The sequence below is a fragment of the Asterias rubens genome, unplaced genomic scaffold, assembly GCF_902459465.1.
Source record: "Asterias rubens unplaced genomic scaffold, eAstRub1.3, whole genome shotgun sequence".
NCBI classification, from domain to species: Eukaryota; Metazoa; Echinodermata; class Asteroidea; order Forcipulatida; family Asteriidae; genus Asterias; species Asterias rubens.
In genome coordinates this window covers 24,221-47,863 of record NW_022985710.1, presented here as the reverse complement: position 1 = coordinate 47,863, position 23,643 = coordinate 24,221, and the positions used below count along the sequence as shown (strand labels likewise).

At 39.8% G+C, this 23,643-nt stretch overlaps 4 protein-coding genes across 4 annotated transcripts; all 4 read left to right on the top strand.

The window, feature by feature from the left end:
* The first annotated feature begins 1,602 nt into the window (after nt 1–1,602).
* LOC117305986 (UDP-glucuronosyltransferase 1-2-like) lies at nt 1,603–7,274 on the top strand. The gene is made up of 4 exons (XM_033790836.1): nt 1,603–2,586; nt 4,462–4,681; nt 5,345–5,564; nt 6,115–7,274. Exons 1-4 carry the CDS (start codon nt 1,657–1,659, stop codon nt 6,392–6,394), a joined length of 1,650 nt encoding a protein of 549 aa, XP_033646727.1. The 5' UTR covers nt 1,603–1,656; the 3' UTR covers nt 6,395–7,274.
* A 3,588-nt stretch (nt 7,275–10,862) lies between these two features.
* On the top strand, nt 10,863–11,390 carry LOC117305980 (asialoglycoprotein receptor 2-like). Its single transcript, XM_033790829.1, has one exon. The coding sequence runs from the start codon at nt 10,863–10,865 to the stop codon at nt 11,388–11,390; it is 528 nt and encodes a 175-aa protein (XP_033646720.1).
* A 29-nt stretch (nt 11,391–11,419) lies between these two features.
* Nucleotides 11,420–14,648, top strand: LOC117305979 (C-type lectin domain family 4 member E-like). Its single transcript, XM_033790828.1, has 2 exons — nt 11,420–11,581; nt 14,259–14,648. Exons 1-2 carry the CDS (start codon nt 11,420–11,422, stop codon nt 14,646–14,648), a joined length of 552 nt encoding a protein of 183 aa, XP_033646719.1.
* Nucleotides 14,649–21,828: 7,180 nt separating this feature from the next.
* LOC117305978 (lectin BRA-3-like) lies at nt 21,829–22,431 on the top strand. Its single transcript, XM_033790826.1, has one exon. It carries the CDS (start codon nt 21,829–21,831, stop codon nt 22,429–22,431), a length of 603 nt encoding a protein of 200 aa, XP_033646717.1.
* Nucleotides 22,432–23,643: the final 1,212 nt, after the last annotated feature.

Here is a 23,643-nt window from a genome sequence, read left to right as displayed (position 1 = left end):
TGAATAAATCAAACTTATTTGAAAACAAAAATTTAAAAGAAATTATATTCTTTTTTCAAATTCCTACCTTAAGAAGGGTTTCGCTCATGTGACCTAGTCCTTGCTTTTCGAATTACAAACCTACAAAAACTCAGTCTCATATCATATGATAAAATTATAGACATAACAAACATACCATTATTACAGTACCAGTAGGGTCTAACAATAAAGCTTACAACTTGATGCTTTATGGTACAGTGTACTAAAAGTATCATTTTTGTTATACATGCACAAAACAAAGCACAAAGTATGTAATTATATTATGCACAGAATCATGTTCGTACAAAACGTGTACATCCAACTTGTATAAACTGAACCCTTGATAAAAAAATGTTTATGCTAGGACTACTTCTAAGTTCTAGAAACTAGAAGTATGCTAGGACCTACACCAGAACCTTGTCGTACTTGTCATGTCATGATCTACGGTAAACCATGGAGGTAGAAATAGATTTATATTAATAAATATAAACATAAACCACAATTACTTAGTCACTTTTGGTCACTTTAATTTTGAACCATATCAGTGGTAGACCTAAAAAGTTGATGGTGTGAGAAATAAGGAAAAAGTATCATCTGCCACATAAAGTTTTAAAAATGTACAACTACATGTACCATGATTGAAAGCTATTCTATTTACGTCCACGTCATTGCTGATTAGTGGCATACAATTACAGATATAATCGAATCAAGACAATGTCACAATTGATGGGCTTTATCCATAGAGCTATATCTAGACTCTATCTAAACCAGGAATAAGAAATGTTTTTATTTTTTGTAAAACAGTCATGGCAGTCCTCGATCATCATGACGTTGGGCCTTGGCAATGTTTCCCTGTTTTGTAACAGAAAACAATGTCTTACTTTTGTCATGGAGGTCGTCCATGCTTATGTCGAAGTATTTATCAGCACAAATCGGAGTCACTGGTGGGAAGTTTTGGTTGTTATTTCCGATCCTTCGAGGGTGACTGATGGTTGCGGGAGGGTCACTGATCCGTGTTGCAACTTCTCGCCATTGACCTTGTCAATGTCAGTCTTCCGACGCCCTACCTACAGACGTAGACGGGCAAACCTAAAAACAGTAATTTTATCGCGAAAAAATGTCGCCTTTGGAGTTTGTCTTTAACTACTGTGTCTTGGCACATTCACTTTAGCTAAAGATTACCTTAGTTCGTCTATGCCAGAACTATTTATTCTATCAGTCAGCTCTTTCTTGGTCACTCCTGCCACATCCATTTTGCAAACCGATCGATCGTGTACGATCCAAACGTTGAATTGAACGTTGTTTACTTTTTTGAGCGAGGTGCCAAATTTTTCCCACAGTCCTTTGCGCGCACAAGCGCAGTTGTTCAAAATCGCTATCTGCAATAAGGATTATGGTACTTTTCGGATGGAACGAAAAAGCACGGTGAGTGACTCAGCGTGCACGTGACGGACAATCCTCCAATCAAATGGCAAGGATCTGCTTGGGTGTTATATAAACAAAGATATGCTGGTACAGTTTTTAAAAAGTTACTTAAACGGAAAGGGTTACATTATCATGTGATTTATACCTAATAAACTATCAGAACATGTATAAACGGTAGCTTGCCATTGCTCAATTGGATTCCGAATAGTAACCATGGCCCGTGCAGTATTGTCTGCCATCCTCCTGTGGCTTTGTCTGATACAGTACGTCCAGGCGGGGAAGATTCTCATGTCTGCTGGTGTAGACAACACCCATTACTTGTTCAGCTCCAAGATAGGTCGTGAGTTAGTACGACGGGGTAACGATGTCACTTTCCTTCTCAGTAGTTCCTATAGCCACCGTTTGAACAGCAGCGACACCGAGTGGTTCAAGTTCGAAGTCTTAGACTCGCCGTACACTTACGGGGACGTACGCCAAATGGCCCATCAGCTTGGTTTAGAGTCTCTAAACGGTACCTATCAAGGCATTTCGTCCCACGTCAAGATCCTAATGAATCTCATTTTGGGCACCAAATCCGAACCGACCGAGGAGGAGAAACGGGAGCAGTTGAAACCAACAAAACCAATGTCCAAGTATCTAGCTCACGAATGCAACGCCTTCCTCGGCAACGAAGGGATGATGGAGAGACTTCGAAGTCTCAACTTTGACCTCATGACCTTTGACATTATCAACCCCTGCATGGCCCTCATCGCCAAGAAGTTGTCCCTGCGGTACGCAATCATAACGGCGATGCCAATGTTGAACGGCTTCCAAGATCGCTGGTCTGACGTGCCCTCCAACCCCGCCTACGTCCCAATGTTCATGAGTACATCCGGAGATTCCATGACGTTCCTGCAGAGGTTCCAAAACTCCGTGGCGTTGTTCTTGACCTCGCTCATCGCGGATCACTTCACATTCCGGCTGTACGATGAGCTCCGGGTCAAGTACAACATCCGGCCGGATTTGACGATGGCGGACATCACACGTGCTGCGGAGATATGGCTTTTCAATACGCATTTTGCGATTGATTACGCGAGACCGATCATGCCTAATACAATTATGGTAGGAGGATTATCAGCAGACGAACCTAAACCTCTGGATAAGGTAAGTAATACACAATAATTGCAATAGACCTGTTGGCGTCATCCAGCCGCCATCTTAGAGGTAAAACGGTGACGAAACAATCGAAACGCACAGATTTATACACACGGCGCACAGGAACGAACAGCCTCCTTTTGACTTCTAGGTGAGGGCGCCCTACTGAAATGACGTCACGTGCGTAAGGACTAGTCCCCCCAAAAATCAAACGGTCACGGGAGGATATAGATACTCCAATAGTTGCATTGCAAGGCTAAAACTCCACAAAATAATGAGTAAAAATTATATAAGCGTTTGGTGGGTTCATCTGCTTGTACTTTTTATGGCTGCTTACCCTCTTTATGTTACTGCACAGGGCCCAATTCCATAGCACTGCTAAAGGTTAGCAAATTTGCGTGCTAACTGTATAGCAGAAAAAATTGCTTAAGCCTAAGTGTATTTCACAGGTTAGCAGACAAAAAATGGGCTGGCATGTCGCGTGTTTACCGTGGATTTGCATTGTGACGTCATTTATTTTTGTGTGGTAAGCACTTGAAGGTTAGCATGCCTTTCCGTGTGCTTACGGTTAGCAGCGCTATGAAATAGAAATTTCACAGTTAGCACATAATCGGCCGCTAACCAGCGCTATATGAAATTGGGCCCAGATGGTGGGTCGTTCGAGTACACAGAATGTGTAGCGAATGAGTAGTTGGTGGCAAAATAAGTTGTTTCCTTTAAATTAAACATACATTTATAAGAAATTCAGAAAATCAGCTCGTCAATTTTTGACATATAAATTAATCTCTCTTCTTGACACTAGACAGTTTCGGACTCGTCAGCACTCATCGGCAAATATTAGTACAAAATTCGTAGGGTAGATGGCCTTAGCTTTCGATTTAAACGGGACTTTCTTCGGCTAGCATAAACACGTACAACACAATATTCATTTAGTAAATGACAGTGGACAGTATCCAGAAAACGGGGGGTAAAGGAGTTTTAACAAGCAAAGCTACTAATTTGTATATAATTCGTCTATGGGGCGCCGTCTGTAAACCAGGATTCACATGTTTCAATTTTCATGGTTTATAAATCATGATTTGTAAACCATGAATTTGATGATTCAATACTTATGGTTTATAAACCATGTTTTAGAGATGCGTAAACTTCCATGGTTTATGAACCATGGTTTATAAATGTTTATTGTATTTTCATTGTTTGTAAACCATAAACTTACACACAACAAATACTGCTGGTATGTAAACCATAAAAAGGATTTGGCAACACTTTCTATGGTTTACATCTAATTGCTATAAACCATGGTAAAAATATGCCTTAAAAGTGCCAAACAATTGATTGACAGACGGCGCCCCATATTATTGGTGGCTAGGAACCGATAAGAGTAAAGCGGTGAAGACAAAACAATATGGTTAGCTTGAAATGGGTGGAATATTGTCAGCTTAAAGGCAGTGGACACTATTGGTAATTGTCAAAGACTAGCATTCACAGTTGGTGTATCTCAACGTATGCATAAAATAACAAACCTGTGAAAATTTGAGCTCAATCGGTCATCAAAGTTGCGAGATAATAATGAAAGAAGAAAACACTCGTCACACGAAGTTGTGTGCGTTTAGATGGTTGATTTCGAGACCTCAAGACTTGAGGTCTCGAAATCAAGTTCGTGGAAAATTACTTCTTTCTCCAAAACTATGACACTTCAGAGGGAGTCTGTCACCAAGAAAGGTTTTATGCTAATAATTATTTTTAGTATTTACCAATAGTGTCCACTGCCTTTAACAAGGCGGTACAAACAAACCTATGAAAGAAAATATGAAAATAAAGTAATTTTTGTTGAGTCGGTTGTTTGTTATACAATATCGAGTAAAGTGTTTATTTTATTTACAGGATTTGGAGGAATTCTTCGAGGGATCTGGAGATGCCGGTGTCGTTGTTTTCTCATTGGGTTCCGTGGTTGAGATCATGAGCGAGAGTCAGGCAGATATGGTCGCCAGGGCAATGGCGCGACTTCCCCAGCGAGTACTTTGGAGAATTCACGGTCAGCCGCCCAAGAATATCGGTAGTAACACCAAGGCTGTGACGTGGTTACCACAAAATGACGTTCTAGGTAAGTTGAACTTTATATACTTAAATAAAATGTCCAAATAGAACTAATGGTATACAAAAGCCCCTTTGTGTCGGCTGAATATATTTATTTGACATTGAGTAATACTATTAATAACAGGCATTTTTATAGAGCTTGTTACCGGGTTTCTAAGCGCTGAAACAAGACGTGTAAGATAATTTAAAAAAAACTGAGGTTTTTACAGTGGAATGAAATAGCAGAACCGAACCGAAATCTGAATTAAGTACATTAACAGTTCGACATCTGAAACATAGGAGCGACTGGACAAGCTAGAAGTCGACAAATCGACTGTTGCAGTCGTTCAGAACGACTCTCTGGAGCGTCTTTGTCCCAGACGTCGATATTGTCTTGAGCCGAGACAATGTAATGTTATGTCAAGTTAGCGTTTGTTTCTGAAAGCAACATTTAATTGGTTCAACCTAGAGTCACTTCCTATTCCATTTGTTTCGGCGCGACTCTGGCGGGTCCGTCTGAATCGGTCATAATTGTTTGTCTGTCTGTCTGTCTGTCTGTCTGTCTGTCTGTCTGTCTGTCTGTCTGTCTGTCTGTCTGTCTGTCTGTCTGTCTGTCTGTCTGTCTGTCTGTCTGTCTGTCTGTCTGTCTGTCTGTTTGGCGCCTTATCTTATATTTGCATTTGACCTCCAGGCCATCCCAAAACCAAGCTGTTGATTTACCACGGGGGCAGTAATGGGATGACTGAAACCATGTTCCACGGAGTGCCTGTTGTGACCATACCGCAGTTTGGTGACCAAATTGACCTCGCAATGCGCCTTAAAAGACGAGGAATGGGAGAGATAATCAGTATGGCAGACTTTACCGAGGACATGATCTACGAAACAGCCGTCCGCATCTTGAACAATGACAGGTACAACTCGGCTCATTATCAAAGTAAATTTGTTTCTAAAGGTCCCTCAAATAATCAGCTGATATCTTCTGTTCTATATATTCTGTTGAATCAAATACTAGGTCTGACAGAGACCAACGATGTATTTTTTAACAAAAAAGAAGAGGTTGAAATGCTTTATTAATAGTTATTAACTTGGTTTTTCTTCTTCTTTTTTTTAACAGAGAAAATCCACACTTCGAAAGTTTTGGGTCAGAATTGACCCAGATACGGCTCCGAGTTGACCTGACTCATGTCTTGGTCAAGCTGATCCAGAATCTGGTACAAAATAACAGGATTTTGGTTTGGAATCTAGGTAATTTCGACACAGATTCCGGGTCGTAAACTGAATCAAAACATGAGTCAGGCCCAGAGGTAACCGTGGGACGGGCTATTGATGTCGAAAGATTTGTGTAGAGTGATGTAACTGTTTTGAAATTTTCTCAGAAGCATCGCAACAAGGCGATTCGGATATTGTTATTTGTCGACGTTAAATACACAAGCCACCCTTTCCCCGTCTTGTTTATTTCAGTTACGCCGCCAACGCCAAACGTATGTCGGCCATCATGAAACACAACGCGGCCCCACAACTCCAAGTTGCCGCCCACTGGGTAGAACACGTGATGCTTCACGGGGGTGGCTACCTCCGATCCAAAGCGGGTCAACTAACTACCGTCCAGTATTACCTACTGGATGTCATAGCCGTCGCTGCGTCCATCATCGTTGCAGTGGTTATCACTTTAGGGTGTGCATGCAGATTAATGTGTCGCCGATGTACGAATTACGCCCAAGTGAAGATGAAGACGCTGTGAGGCTCATAGAAACTGCCGTGTCCGAAACGGCGATTTCGGTTACATCAAGTTATGGCTAGATCGCGCGCGTCTGCCTATTCTTCAACACTGGCAGACGCGCTGATCTAGCGGTAGCTGTAGCCGAAGTCAGCGTTTCAGACACGGCTGAAAGCCTCTATCCGAATCTTAATGGCCAAGAATTGCTAAACGGAGGCATTGGGTTTGCAAGCCTTTTTGTAAAACCATGAAGGACAGAAATTGCTTTGATTTTAATAACAGTAGACGTTATCATGTGGTGCGCTATTTTAATCGTTTTGGTGGCTTTTATGGACTGTCAGGAATGACACTTCCCATGCACTCGAATCTTGCTTCCGTTGATCCTGATCCAATTTGGGGTCAGTAAGGAACTCGAATGTGGTTCAAAATGACGTAGAAACTAGTAGAAAATTACAGAATGCGGATTAAAATCCCACATTTTCAGTACTTTACTGGTCATCAGCCTGAATCGGAAATAGGTTACGCCTCAATGGACCTAGAATCCTGGTCAGTTCTGATCCGGAAATTTTCGGAGTGCAGTTTTGTGTCTTTAGTTTTGTCGATTCTGCGGATTGTATGCTACTGCCGGGAATCAGTTAGTTAATTCATGGTGATTTGCGAATCTAGCCGTTTGTCAGAAAATCAGATTAGCTTAAGATTTTTCTTTAAACTTGGTTTTTGATTTAAAACAATTGATAGTTGCTGAAACCAACTTTTTATATTATTTAATTTTTGACATTTTTACAAAGATATTACGGTGTTCAGGATACGAAAAGACTAGATCTGACCTGTTGTTTCCACGTCGTGTGGTATTATAAACAAAAATGGCTTTGTGCAGTAAACAATAAAATGGTTTACCAATCTACCAATCCACTTCAAATTCGTCTCATTGTCTAAATAATAAACAATAATAAAAAATAAAATAAAAACAGTAAAACGATCTCATTGCACACAAAATTATTGTTCCTTAAGTTAATGTTTATCAAACGACGTACACATTACAAACTTGGAACATTGATTATACCCCAGAGTCTGATAAAAACAAAATGGACGATTTACAATGAAAGTTTGCGCGTGCAAACACTTGGATGTAATAGAGCAAAACATGGGTACGGGATGCCGTTAGTTGTCATCGTGAGTAGAACATACCCTCTTGCCTCTCGCGTGGTAGATAGGATAGCAATTTGTAGTTACGGTTACATTGTTTGATGTTACACTGAGGGAATACAAGGCATCTTTATATCAAACTCTTGGTGGCACACTATATAATTCGTCGCTGGTGACGAAGTGACCTATCTGTCAAAAATTTGCAAATCGGTACCCCGAACAGACTCAAACCATTCCCACAGAATAGGCCAGACTCAATTTTATTAATACATGATATTCCTATACACAATTTAGACAGTGTCACGCAAAAACAAAGAGACACTTGAGAATCAACACAAAGTATTGCAACAGAGATTTGGAGATAAATACTGGTCTGGGTCCTGATCCTCTTTATGGAATTTGAGTAACGCAATGACAATGTGAAGACACCTTGCTGTGACGTCACACGCGACTATACACTGTTATATAATGGTCCGCGTCAATGTTAGTGTGTTCATGGTCCGCCAATTAGAGGAATCAACTTGTAATAGTCTGAACTAGTCTAATACCTTCTTGTGAGTTAAATTTGAGTCGTGCATAAAATTAATGCCTAAATACCAGGAACAATAACTGCTTCTTCAACCTATACGAATATCGATTTTACTCGGAGGTTGCGCAGTGTGGTTCTGCGTTGAATTATTATTGGTTGTTTGTGCCAAGTTGTTGAACTGGAAACACGTAAACGGTGCCATTCTTGAAACAAATTTGTTTGTGCTGTTTAATTGTGCGTTAAATTTGACCTCTAATTAATTTAATTCGCCATGGTGGTTTACGTTTAGTTGGAAATACCACCGCCGCGAAGTTCTGATAATAACTAGTTGTGCAATGCGATATTGTCTAAATTTGACCTATAATTAATTTAACCTTAAATTATTTCGCCTTGGTTGTTTTTGTTTGCTTGTTGCCCTGGAAATCCGACCGCTGTACAGCTCTAATAATAAGCAATTCATTGGAATGCCTCACCGTGAAATCAACATTGGTTTCCACTTGGTTCAACGAACAACATCAGAGCAATAACTACTGAAATCAGCCGAGGCAGTGAGCAGTTTAAACACTCGTTTTAGAAATCTGTTAATTCTCGAGAGAAAAAGATTTGAGTCGCGAAGTAATTCACACAGTTTAGGATTTTAGTTTTTGGTGAAAGTTCGACATTTTTAGAGCAGCCAACGTCAGCTGGTTGACGGTCTGAAATAGTTCAAATATTCAACTCATTTATCATTTTCAATCAATTGCAAGAATTATCCCGAATTTATAAGATGCGGCTGAATCAAGTGTTAAGTCTCGTTCTTTGCATTTACTGTGGCCGTCTATTGGCTGAAGTCTGCCCGTGGTGTAAATGTACATGGGGATTGTATACATTGTGCATATTATTATAGAGTGCACATGTGCACTCTATCGTGAACTGGTCCCCGACCCCATAATTTGTATGACACTGGTAACCAACATTACAGCGATTGAATAACTCACAGGCTTTGCGTCCTCCAGAATCTTGAGTACCGACCTTTTTTCGTTCATCATCTAACGTAAGCTTTTTTTGAGCATTCAAACAAATTATTTTTCAATGTATTTTTTATACAGTTATAACATAGGGAAGTTATTGTCAGTTTGGTTAGTTTTGTGTCTGAATTTTCGTCGAGTTCCGGTTATTTCAGGGAACATGCGCGCGCAAAATCAATGACCCAGTACAGTAACCCTTGCCGTCAGCTGAACTGAACTTCCGTCTAATTATGCAATACCATACTCAGGTGTGAACGCGGCACAAAAATACTTGATCTCGCTTTCGGGATCTGGTCCTCCTTGGATCCTTGTAGGAGGATCTAAGTGTAAATGCGGTGTAAGAGTTTCATGCATAACTTGAAAGACTGTCTTTCTTTGTCCGGACTAAACCCAGATACCATAAGAATCCCACACATAACTTGAACACCTGTTTGTTCAGACTCCTGTTTTCAAGTTTTATGGCCGTATTTGAGCACAGTGCACTAATTGATTGTTACTTAAGATTTCTTCTGAATTTCAAAATAAAGAAAAGGGAACTCAAACAATCAAATACTCTTCATAACTAACACAAAACAATAATAAGTATGCTTTGTGGATGTTTGTTATCAAATTTGTTTTCTAAGTTAACATTAATTAAATCCGTAATTGAAAGTCAGCGTATAACTTTTTTGTAGCAATGATCTATACCAACGTATCGTTTGGTTTCATGCAGACCAAATGACATATTTACCACACTGAAGCAATATATCATATATTCAAATCTACGGAATAACAAAAACATGTTTCAGGTTAACAACGTAAGGATCCTTCTTGATAGCGTAGTTCTTAGTATTCGTAATTCAATGCGTAGACTTGCTAGTGAATATAATGGCGGCTGTAGCGTCAGTAAATAACAGTTTTTATTCGATTTTACTCGACGGTTGTGTTAACTTATAGTTAGATAGATTTATTTGTTTCCAGTAAATCCAAGTTGTTGTTTTTTGTAACAGGGTTTACGTCGAGCTGTTGTTCAGGCAATACTTACACAATTTTATTGACCCCGCATTTTTAAATGTTAATATAAATCTTCGTCGTGGACTTAATAAGTAACAATCAAAGGCGGCTAGCTTGGTTCAACCTTCAACGACGTAAACTGCAATCCTCATTTTAAATAAAAATCGACTTAACTCAGGCAATGGGCAAGATGGTATTGTTCTTTAATCTATTGTCAAAGTAGGTCAGACTGTTAAAGGCACTGACACTATTGGTAATTACTCAAAGTAATTCCTAGCATAAAACCTTACTTTGTAACGAGTAATGGGAAGCTGTTGAAATGACGTAGTTTTCGACAAATAAGTAGTTTTTCACGAATTTGATTTCGAGACCTCAGAATTCGATTTTGAGGTCTCGAATTCGAGCATCTGAAAGTACACAACTTGTGCAAAAAGGGTGTTTTTTCCATTATTATCTCGCAACTTCGACGACCAATTGATTTCAAATTTTCACAGGTTTGTTATTTTATGGATATGTTGAGATACACCAACTGTAAAGACTAGTCTTTAAATTACCAATTATTTTATGCATTGTGGAGATGCACGGGTAGGGAAGCCTGGTCTTTCACAATTACCAATAGTTTCCAGTTTCTTTAAGACTTGGTGGTTTTCTATAAGCTGTTTCCATGGAAACACTGACGCACTACCATTATAAGATACTACAATCCTCTGGGAAGAAACAAAACAGGCAGCCATTTTAGTCCATCATCGTCAGGCATCGACTATACGGTTTGGAAAAAGCTAACTCTACAATTTCCTAAAATTGAGAAAATTACAAAATGCGTATAGGTCAAGTGTTGAGTCTCGTTCTTGTAGTTAACTGTGGCCGTCTACTGGCCAAAATCTGCCCTCTTGACTGGCACCGAAACGGCGAGTCATGTTACTTCATCATAAAGGACAAGATGGATTGGTACAAAGCAAGGAGCACTTGTGTCGAGTCAAGAGCAAACCTGCTCATCCCAAATTCAAAATCCGAACAGGATTACATATGGGAACTGGTGCTGAAAGAGTTTGATCAGATACCAGACGCCAGTCTCTGGATTGGTTGTAATGAGGAGGGAAACTGGCAGCACTGTCCGTTGAAGGGCGAACCCAACGCCTATGAGAACTGGGCTGATGGACAACCCGAAGGGGGAGAATGTGGAGCGTTGTGGTCAGATAAACATGGTAAATGGGATGATTATTTGTGCAGTGGCCTCTACTACGCAATTTGCGAACAACCTGTCAGAAACACCCAGAAGTTCTGCCTTCAGACCGGCAAAGACGGCCGCCTTGTTTCCCCGGAGCATTCTTCACCACGTCATTAGGAAGTTACCGGTTATAAGAGCGTTCCGTCATGCGGAAAGGCTGGCCGGTTACAACCCGACAGCACACCTTTAAACAACCACGCAATTTATGTGAGATCACTGTCAGCAACACCCCAAAATTCTGCCTTCAGACCGGACGACCGCCTTGTTTCCCCGGAGCATTCTTCACCGCGTCATTAAGGAGTTACCGGGTAAGGGCGTTCCGCCGTGCAGGAAGGCTTGCTTTAAATATCCCAACAAAACACTGTAAATCTGCTTGAACAAGGTTGACGGTTTGCCGATTGAAACATTGCGATTTATTCTGAAGATGCTGTTGGAGAACTGGTGGACAATTTAAACGCTTCCCCAGTTTGTAGAATAAGGACAAAAACTTATGTTGTAGGCACTCAGTAACTGCTCCACAACGTCATGTAGGATGCATTGGGTAACAATGTTAGTGGATTAACAAAAACATAAGATAAACTTGCAATCACTCAACTGCAACCTTTAGAACAATCTGTTCGCCATACTTTACTTTAGTATGCGGATCAAAAATAAGTAGACGAATCGCCAATTACCCATGAAAACCACGACGCTGTAGCACATCAGACTAACATTTAAAAATACTCGTGACAAAACATCTGTTGGTGTAATGTGATCAAACGGGCTCTATGCAGATGTCTGACACACTATTCTAACTCTATACGTCCGAATAAGTATGTTTCTCAAATATAACGTCAGGGTACTCGGTAACAACTATATACGTCTCAACGTGGCAATGGACGCGTGTGTAACCGCTGCTACCGTCGTCGTGGACCCTCCTATTGTTTATAATATTTTTGCAACGGTTCACATGAGGCTTTTTGAGTTTTGGCGGACTTGCTAACTCTGGGTGTTTACTTGTTTTGTTTGGGTGTAAACACACAATGTACCCACACTAAGTAGTGTTGTAGCATTGCCAATCTCAAAAGGGTTATTGGCTTTGTACACGTTTTCCAACTGTGAACCTTTCCCGACAGAGCATGACGGTTACAACAAGGCGTTTCCGCTGCAATAAACCTCATTGACATTATGTCCGAGCTAGACTCCATATCCATTTAGCTAATAGGTGTATTGATGGATATTTAAAATTAAGTGTTATAGCCTTGGATATTTCATGCGGGTTTTTAAACAAATTTGTCATCAAATGCGGAGGAATCGTGGCTTAAGATTTTATATCGTTTCTATTGGATTGTCAGGCAACTATAAAAGAATTAAGGTTGTGTTGCTTGCAGTAAATATTCAAACCGACTTTGCTGTAAGACGACTGATCCAAAATAACCCGACACTACTTCAAAGAGAATTAAATTCTTTCAATCCTTTTCCTTTGATGGTTCTCATTCTTAGTGTTTGGTGTTGCCGACTGGTGGCCGAGATCTGCCCTCGTGATTGGCACCGATACGGCGATTCATGTTACTTCATTATAAAGGACAAGATGGATTGGTACAAAGTACAAAGCAAATCGCACTTGTGCCGAGTCACGAGCAAACCTGCTCATCCCAAACTCACAACCCGAACAGGATAACATATGGGAACAATTCCTGAAAGAGTTTGTTCAGACACCAGGTTTGGTTCTAATGACATCGAGGAGGAGGAAAACTGGCAGCACTGTCCGTTGAAGGGTGAAACCAACGCCCATTAGAACTTGGCGGATGGAAAACCCAATGGGGCCATGGATGGGGCAGACTGTGGAGTGATGTGGTATACTAATCATGGTAAATGGGATGATTATCAGTGCAGTTATAGTGGCTGCTACGCAATTTGCGAAAAAAACAATCAGCAACACCCGGATATTCTGCCTCCAGACCGGCAAAGACGGCCGCCTTGTTTCCCGGAGCATTCTTCACCACGTCAATAAGGAGCTACCGGGTAAGGGCGTTCCGTCATGAGGGAAGGCTGGCAGCTTAAACCCCAACGTCACACTGTTAATCTGCTGGAACAAGGTTGGCAAGTTAAAACAAAGCAACTCATTCTGAAGTTGCTGATCGAGAACTCGAAGACAATTGAAACTCGTCCCCGGTTTGTAGAACATTGATAAGACAAAAACTGAATGTCATTTTATTACGCAAAACTGCTCACCACGCTTTGGAGAATGCAAAGTGAAATAACTGCAGCAAGGGCTTTTTCGTGCTTTTGGAGTCTTGCTGAGTAACGCAATGGGCGTTTGTAGTAGTAGTGGATTAACCAATCATTATGAACTGTCACCACTAAATCTCAACCCTTGGCACTATCTGGTCTCTATACTCTAACTTAATTCGGATCAAAACTAAGTGAACGACTCGCCATTCAGGAAAACCACGACTCTGTAGCACCTTTAGACTGACATTAAATAAACCTGGGACAAAACACCTAATGGCGAAATGGAATCAAACGGGCACTGTGCAGATGTCTGACACCGAAGTTATTCTAACTCTATGCATTCAAATAATTATGGTGACCAAACAGAAGGCCCGAGTACTCGCTAGGTTTCAACGTTACCCAACAGAGCATGATTAGGAAGGTGCCACTCACGGTTACAGCAAAGGCTTTCAGCTGAATTTTCTCTAATTTGCATTATGACTTAAGCAATACTGCAAAACCATTTAGCTAATAGGCATTATGATGCATATTAAAAAACGTAAAGTATATAGCCTTGGATATTAAGTGGATATACAACGATTGCTAGTAATTGCTATAGTAACCATAAATAAGTATTGTACGTTTTTCACTCGAGCCGTCAGGTTAATATGAGGAGAAGGTGTTGCTTGCAGTATATTCAAACAGACCTTGCTTGAAGACGACTGATCGAAACAAACTCGACTTTACTTCAAAGAGAATGAATCTTTTCCATGTCATAGTTTTCCTTCTCAGTGTTTGGACTTGCCGACTTGTGGCCGAGATCTGCCCTTCCTGTTCGTCCCAGACTTACAATCCGAACAGGATTACATATGGGAACTATTCCTTGCAGAGTTTAATCCGACAGCAGACACCTTTCTCTGGATTGGTTGTAATGACATCGAGGAGGAGGGAAACTGGCAGCACTGTCCGTTGAAGGGTGAGACTAACGCTTATAAGAACTGGAAATATGGAGAACCAAATAACGCGGGAAATGAAGATTGTGGCAACCAATACATGAAAAATAATGGTCAATGGAGCGATGTGGAATGCGACAGAAAGGGCTTTGCTATCTGCGAGCTCCACGTCATCGACAACCGGGTACTCTGCCTGCAGACCGGCAATGATGGCCGCCTCCTTTACTAAAAACATGCTGCACCACGTCATGGAGGAGGTACCGGGTAAGAGCGTCGTGTCGTGCGGGGAGGTTTGCCGTTCACACCCCAGATGTCACTCCTTCAATCTGTTGGAGCTAGATGAAGGGAAAATGTTTTGCCAGCTGAACAATGCAACTCGCAGAGAAGTGACTGATGGTGATATGAAAGTCAATGAAAGATGATACTTCTTCGATCTACTGAAATGTAGTTCCGCAATCACAATCAATTCAACGTCAAAATGTAGTCGTAAGAAAAACAAACTGTTTTGTTCTTCAGTTATTTTATTTTTATTTTTTTTATTCTTCGGACAAGCAAAACAATAAAACAAGCACAGGCCGTTCAGGGAAGGGCAAAAGTCTAAAAACTGTCATCAAAAAAGACGTGCCCTCCCGGCCAGACCTAGCTCATAAAAAAATACACATTTATATACTATACATTAAACATTCTAAAATGGCAGTAAAAGTTTAAACAAAAGATGGCAAGTAAAAAGCAACAACACAAACGATATACACAAGGTACTTGTTCAACAACAAACCTACAGGACCCGAAGACAATGACAGTCAAAAAGACTAATCTTAATGATATTTGGAATGTTGCGTGTCAATAACTCCCTTAAAGACAGTGACAATTGTCAAAGATTAGGTCTCCACAGTTGAGGTGTATCTCAACATATGCAGAAAAATAACAAACTTGTGAACATTTGAGCTCAATAGGTCGCCGAAGTTGCGAGATAATAATGAAAGAAAAAAAACCTTGTCACACGAAGTTGTGTGCTTTCAGATGCTTGATTTCGAGACCTCAATTTCTAAATCTGAGGTCTCGAAATCAAATTCGTGGATAACTACTTCTTTCTCGAAAACTACATTACTTCAGGGGGAGCTGTTTCTCACAATGTTTTATACCATCAACCTCTCCCCATTACTCATTACCAAGTGAGGTATTTATGCTAACAATTATTTTGAGTAATTACCAGTAGTGTCCGCTGCCTTTAACCTAATATTGTTACATTATATCTAAACGCAGAAGAAGAAAAAAGACTCCAATGTACCGTTATTATCTGGACTCTGAACATTACGCACTGATTAATTGTATTTAGATTTCTTCTTATTTCAAAGCCAATTGTTTTTTTTTTTTTTAAGTAATCAAACTAGAATTTAGATATTTGCTGTCCTCATCATTTTCTCTGCAATCTTTTTGATCACTACCTTTACATTTTGCAGTGTCTCCCTGCAACACAAGAGACAATGTCGGCAGCGCGGCATAAGAGTAAAATGTTCTTATATTAACTTGTTATGTATTACACCCTTTTGAAAGGATCGTCATTAGTTACAATAATGGAAGTATTCTCATCAGATTAGATAAGTTGACGTTAAGGTAAATGTTAAGAACCACGTACCACAGATCACTGTAGATCACTTTTCGTATTAATTCAATCGTGTTTTAATCAACCCGCTTTGTTGTGACTGTGTGTGATTACAAATAATATCAAATTTATTGTGAAATGTAGTTGGTGTGAAGACAGCTTTAAAGGGTCAATGTAACTTTTGTAGGAAAAAAAAAAAATGTTCACAGATTTACACTAAACTTACACAGTTTGAAGATAATGATAGAAGAAAGCTTACCTGAAAATATTACGTGCTGAGGACGGTGCTGTAGTTTTTTTGAAATGAGTAAAACAATGTCATGAAAATCATTTTCGTCTCATGAGACGAAAATTATTGTAATCATTTACAAATGTATTTTCATGACCTCAAGTTTAGAATTTGAGGTCTCGAAATCAAGCACCATGAAAGCACACAAATTCGTGTGACAATGGTGTCTTTTTCTTTAATAATTATCTCGCAACTTTGACGACCAATTGAGCACAAGTTTTCACAGATTTGTTATTTTATGCATAAATGTTGCGATACACCATGTGAGAAGACTGGTCTTTGACAGTTACCAATAGTGTCCAGTGTGTTTAACACAATATTGCGCAAATAAAAAAACAAATGACAAGCCATAATGCACACAGGAGCAAGTAATAAGTAAACATCTCAGAGATGACACGAGCACGAATATTTTCACCATCTTTGTAAAACAAAATTATCAACTTTAACGACTCTTTTTGGAAAAAGATCTTTTAACAAAACTAAGTTTGACGTCTTTTTAACATCACGGTTCTTTTTGTTCTAAAAGAATCCTACATTCTTTCTTAAAAACAAATTTATTCGATAGTGATTTAACTCTTTAGAATTTAAAGTTGATTAAAACGGCGATTAGTCTGTAATAATGTTTGAATCTGCGTCATATTTGTTTATTATCTCAAATCCAAGGAACATAAGATGAAGTGTACAAGTAGTAATAAGGTTTTTTTTATTTTTATTTTTTTATGGATTGACTGATTACCAGATGACATAGATTGGTTCTTATGAAACGGTATTTCAACCCGGTCAGTCTGCTGGTGCCGATTTCCAAAAATTATCGCTATCATGCTTTAGTACATAGACATGCAGCATTTGTCCGTCTATGATGACGTTCTTCGGTATTCAGTGCATTGTTTGGTTGCCCACAGAAACTAATAGAACGTGAAAGGGTCAACCTAAATAATCATGTCAGTGATTTAGAAATAACAAAATGTCTGAGCCATTTTTCATTGTTATACCTCTGTGCAAAGTTTGATTGGTCGAGAACCAATCATGTCATGCGCAACAAAAACGCATGTTACATGGCTCGACGGGTCGGGTAACATGAAAAGTGATGTACACCGGTGTACATCACCTTGATCGTTCCCGGCGTTGGCCGATTTCCAGCGCTGTGTACGAGACAACCGCGGGTTCGAGGGAATTGTTTCTTGTTCGTCTGCTCATTAAACAATAAATAGTCTGTCGTAATAATGTTTGAAGATGACAACAGAACTTAGAGAAGAGGAATAACAATTAAACAAAGGTATAACAAAACAATTGTTGCACGCTGTGACTGGGGTCCATGGGTTTTGTACACCCTCGAGGGGAAATGGCACTTTCCCCCTCGGGTGTACAAAACGCCATGGACCCCGTCACAGCGTGCAACAATTGTAAAATGATGAATTTAAGTAACGCATAAATGTTAATGTTTGAAAAACTTATTGCGGTGACGTCACCCAGAACTACACTCTAGATGTAACAACAATATTTGTCCAGTATATTCAAATCATAAGATGTTAATTTGTTTTCATATGGGTTTTTTTTCTCCAATTGCACCCTCCTTTGAGCATTTATCTTTGCTTCTTATAACTGAACCATTTCAAACCCGCCTCTCGTACACTATTTCTTCAGGGAGGATAAGTGATTGCCGACCGAGAAATAAAAAAAAATTCGATTGCTATGAAAAATACCCCGATGCAGCCATTTTGCCAGGGTTCCATTCCAACAGAGATCAATAAAAACCGATGTGTCAATAGGAACACGTACGGCACTCTTTTCAATAACGAGGATACAGCAGTATTCACATTTGCCGTGTTTGTGACAAGACTTTGATGAATCCCTTCTGTGGTTCTCAGCTAAAATTCGTATTGTCGTTGGTACTTTTACTCTTTTGCACTCAACGTAAAGATACTTTCTACAACTTTGGGAAAGATAACCTCTCCTGAGAAAACCCTTGGTGGCGCTATATATAATGAGTCTCAGGATTGACGCCACGACACTTATAAGTCATTCACGCGCAATATTTGGTATGACAATATTTCTTACCTATTATACTGTGTTTACAATGTATCGCATCGTCTTCACACAGCACTACGATCTAAAAAGAAAAACATCATGTCAATAACCCCGATCTCAAATAATTTTCAAGCCGGGACAAGATCGCCGTCGAAATCCAGCTATTTGGAAAACTGAAGACTCCTCACAACTTCACTGCTTCTGCGTAAAGTGTATCTTGCTTGCTGCCACTACGATTAAACCAAGACCAGTGCAGACCAAGCGGTATTCTACTTCAAATGGTTACCGACGGTGCTGCTTTTTTTACTCAAAGCGCTTCTAACATAACTACCCCTGATCAAAGGGCCTTTTTATTCCTTAAACCATCTCAGCTCCATTTAGAGTATACAGCTCGCGCCAGGTGCTGTCAAATAATATAGCGCACTATAAGCTTAACCAAACACAAGAACCATCTCTGCCCTCACAGGTGCCCAGTTACCCCTTGGTTGAGAGAAGTTATGTTACAATTAATTGCTTGCTCACCCATGGACACAAGTGTCACGACTGGGATTCGAACCTACACTCGAGTGCACTCGGCTTTGATATCGAGACATTCATGATTGTCCATATTATACGGAATAATGTCACCGAATAATGATAGTTGCTGTAAATAATATACCAGGTACCATGCTTAGTCTTATAGTGAACAAAGGGTTAAAACTGTCTGTACACATGTAGAACATTTCAATATTCAGGACTTAGACATACAGGTTTAATTATTTAATCGTACTTATTTGAGCTGCGAGCCACCACCACAGCAGCACGGGAAGGAGACTGGAAAAGTGCGCAAACTTAAAACGACAACAACTTCAGGCTGTACTATTTAAACATTTGTTTTATTCTTTCACGATAAACAAGTTACCAAATAAGTAACGTTGTTCTAATGCGTGTATACAAAAAAACTTAAAGACACTGGACACAATTGGTAACTGTCAAAGACCAGTCTTCTCACTTTGTGTATCTCAACATATGCATACAATAACAAACTTGTAAAAATTTGAGCTCAATCGGTCGTCAAAGTTGCAAGATAATAATGAAAGAAAAAACAACCTTGTCACACGAAGTTGTGTGCTTTCATCAGATGCTTGATTTCGAGACCTCAAATTCTAAACTTGAGGTCTCAAAATCAAATTCGTGAAAAATTACTTCTTTTTCGAAAACTATGTCACTTCAGAGGGAGCCGTTTCTCACAATGTTTTATACTATCAACCTCTCCCAAATAATCGTTACCAAGTAAGGTTTTATGTTAATTACAAATTTTGACTAATTACCAATAGTGTCCACTGCCTTTAAGTGCCCTGGGAAATCAAACTGAGAAGTCTCCCGAACCTCCGATTATCTACTCCACGGCAGTAGAATAAAGCAAGACAGTTCCCTAAGAACAACTCTATCTGGCAAGTAGATACACACATGGTGTTACCGCAAACCAAATATACATTGATACCTCACCATGCAATGCCTCAAATCCTATATAAACTGCTCACAAAAAGTAAGGAAAATTTTTTCAATCCAGTATATTTGTTATTATTTATTACTCTCTTTGTATATGGTATATATCAATGCAAAGCTGAACTGTTCCTCTTTAAAATGATACCACAGTTGCAATGATTGCATGTTGCTGGACTTGACCACGTTAATGAGAACGAGACACAGTCACAAATCAAATGTGCCAAAATTAGAAATTTTGTGTTACTGTTACTGTGTGAACAATCAAATTGACACTGTAATTCAAACAAGCAAGGCAACATACTGATCTTAATCCACTTTATTGGGACAAGAAGTTTGGTATAGAGCAAGACAACTTACTGATCTTAATACACTTTATTGATACAACAAGTTCAGTAACAAGTGGATGATCCGAAGGCGTTGATGACATCCTGGCACCTTCTTCTCATGCTGCACACAGGTCTTGTGATGCGCTGATGATGAGGGATCGCGCTAGAACCACCAACACATCAACTGTGGCTGACCTAACCAGGTTCCTTAATAAAGAATGGAACGCCAAACTGGTCCCACAGATGTTCCATGGGATTCAGGTCTGGACTGTTAGCAGGCCAATCCATCCGGTTCACCCCAACATTTTTCAGGTAGTCAGTAACCAGTCGGGCTCGATTGGGGCGAGCGTTGTCATCTTGAAAGATGGCATTTGGTCCAAGAGTCTGCAAGTATGGGACTGCATTCGGCTGTAGAATATCGTTTTGCAAATACCCATCAAACAAGGTGTTTTTCGTTAGATGAGGGTTAATTGTGTCCGATGAGCTCACTGATGCAAATCATTGTGTAAACCATTAATGGTTCTGAAAAGCTTGATCGATTCGATTATTGAGCATTACCTATTGACCATTCACAGACAACGGTAATTTTGGCACATTTGATTTGTGACTTTGCCTCATTGTTATTCGTGTAGCCAAGTTCAGCAACATGTAATCATTGCAAATATGGTATCATTTTAAAAAGGAACAGTTCAGCTTTGCATTGATATATACCATATACAAAGAGAGTATTAAATAATAACAAATATACTGGATTGAAAAAAGTTTCCTTACTTTTTGTGAGCAGTTTACAAACGCACAATGTTGAGATGAATTGAGAAGATATATCTTTAGTTTACCAGTTTTACAAAAGAGTCAAAATCTGACATCCTGTGTCAGTCTAGTTTTTTATTTGTCTCAATTAAGTTTTACACTTCAAAAAAATCGAATTTGTGAAAAGATTACAGTTGAAGCCAAGAGTCGTTTCTTGTAGTCGAATATTGTGTACTATTCTCCTTATAATGTGAAGTATGAGGTATAAGTGCTCTTTATAAAGAATTCGTGAACTAAAAAATAAGCAAAACTGAATACAAAAACTCTCTGGATGTAGAGACTGACGTACTGTTTGACCCCTTCCCCCATTATGTCTCATTAACACGTAATGGTTTCCATTCCAACAAACATAAACCAAACCAGTGTCACAAAAGAAGGTCTAGTGTTCGTCGCTCTGTTGTTCGCCACTCTATTGTTCTCTGGTGTATTCTTCTTCTCTCTACTCCTCTTCCATCTCGCTCTTCTCAGTACTATGCAATATTCCTACGTGTCTTAATTGCAGCGCATCTTTTGAAGGTCTGCAGACCAGAGGAGAATCCAGCTAATTGCAGCTGTACAGTTTTGTATAGATATTAATTGCTGCAAAACACTAGGGGTGGAGTGGATCGATAAACCTCTCTCGGTCGTCTTAATGGTTTCCCTTTGAAACTAAAGGAAACAGTCACTTGTAAAAACAACCATATATAACGAATTGAAATTCATTAGCTTAAAACCGTGGAATGAAAGATACCACTGTTTTGCGAGAGCTTCATTCCATAAGGCTCTACTGCGTTAAATTTGGCCTTCTTAATAATCATACTACAAAAGGCGTCTAACAGTCGTAAAACAGAATCTATTCAGGCCATTATTGTTTCAAGTATTCAAAATGGTTGCAGTTCAACGTTTAAGCATTGTTTTGGTCGTTTATTGTGGTTGTCTATTGGCTGAAATCTGCCCTCCTGATTGGCACCGATACGGCGAGTCATGTTACTTGTTTGCAATGCTGAGGGTAGATTGGTTCGAAGCAAATCACACTTGTGCCCAGAGTGAGGCAAACCTCGCTGTGCCAACCTCAAGATTCGAACAGGATTTTATATGGAAACTCTACCTGAAAGTGTTTGATCAGAAGCCACCTTCCAGTCTCTGGATTGGTTGTAATGACATCGAGGAGGAGGGAAACTGGCAGCACTGTCCGTTGAAGGGTGAGACTAACGCTTATGAGAATTGGGCTGGAAGGCAACCGAATAATGCTAACAACGCTGATTGTGCAGTGATGCGGGTTGATATGAACGGTACATGGGACGATCAACACTGCATCAACTTGAACCTTCACGCTGTCTGTGAGCTCCCCGTGTACAACAGCCGCCGTCTCACACCTCAGTGTCTGCTCCGTCATGCCATGGATGAGCTACAGGGTACGAGCGGGAAGGATTACCGATCACGCCCTCGGTGTCACTCCTTCATGCTGGACAACTGCGGTCATCAGTAAACTGATGGAAGGGAATACCAATGGCAAGGGAATACCAATGACAAGGGCATTTACTGAATACAAGAGAATCTTCAGCGGACAAAATTCCCTTGGACATCGGTTATGACGGATGTAATTTTACTTAGAGCCTGGCTATGCATATCGCCTCATGAAGGAGTTACCTGACATGCTTACTGTAAAAATATATCAGCAAAATACTACTCAAATTTGCAGGAAAGGCATGACAGTTTAGGATCCTAAATTGCCCGGCATTTAATTGCAAAACTACCACAGGCCGTTCTTCTATAGTAGAAATTACTACTGAATAAGCATGAAACGACTGGCAGTCAGTTATGGAAATGTTATGGCAACCTCCACGAATAGATTTTAGTTTACAAACAATAAAGTAGGAAAACGGCTGCGACTTGCTTTGAGACAGCTCAGTCAAAATGAAATATTTTAAAGAAATGTATTTTGCTTATAGAACGTTGTGTTGATCATACTTAAAGGGATGATTATTGGTGCAGTAGTGGCTACTTATCTACGCAATTTGCGAACAACCTGTCAAAAAAAAAGTTCTGCCTTCAGACCGGCAAAGACGGCCGCCTTGTTTCCCCGGAGCATTCTTCACCACGTCATTAGGGAGCTACCGGTTATAAGAGCGTTCCGTCATGCGGAAAGGCTGGCTGGTTACACCCCGACGTCACACTGTTGATCTGCTGGAACAAAGTTGACGGTTTGCCAATAAAAACAACGCGACTCATTCTGAAGCTGCTGCGGGAGCCCTGGAAGACAATTGAAACTAAAACTTCTCCGGTTTGTATATAGAAGATTAAGTAAAAGACAAAAACTTGATGCCTAGGTTGACGGTTGTCCAATCGAACGACGCGACTCATTCTGAAGCTGCTGATGCTGGAGAACTTGGAGACAATTAAAACACGTATTTCTCCGGTTTGTAGAAAATGTATTCATAAACAAAGAACTTGATGTCAAATTATTATGTATTCAGTAAGTATGTTTCCCTAGAATGTGTAATGATATAAATCACACTAGTCAGCATATCCATGTTACGCAAACGCATCATCTCTTAATGTTGGCACTGTTAATGTTTTCGTGCAAACTTTATCTTATTATTCGACACGCATGAAATATTGCGTTAATTTGATAAAAGCTGATTGTTAACTAATATGGGAAGAGGTGACTGTATTGTTTTCATGCAGAGTTAATTTGCTC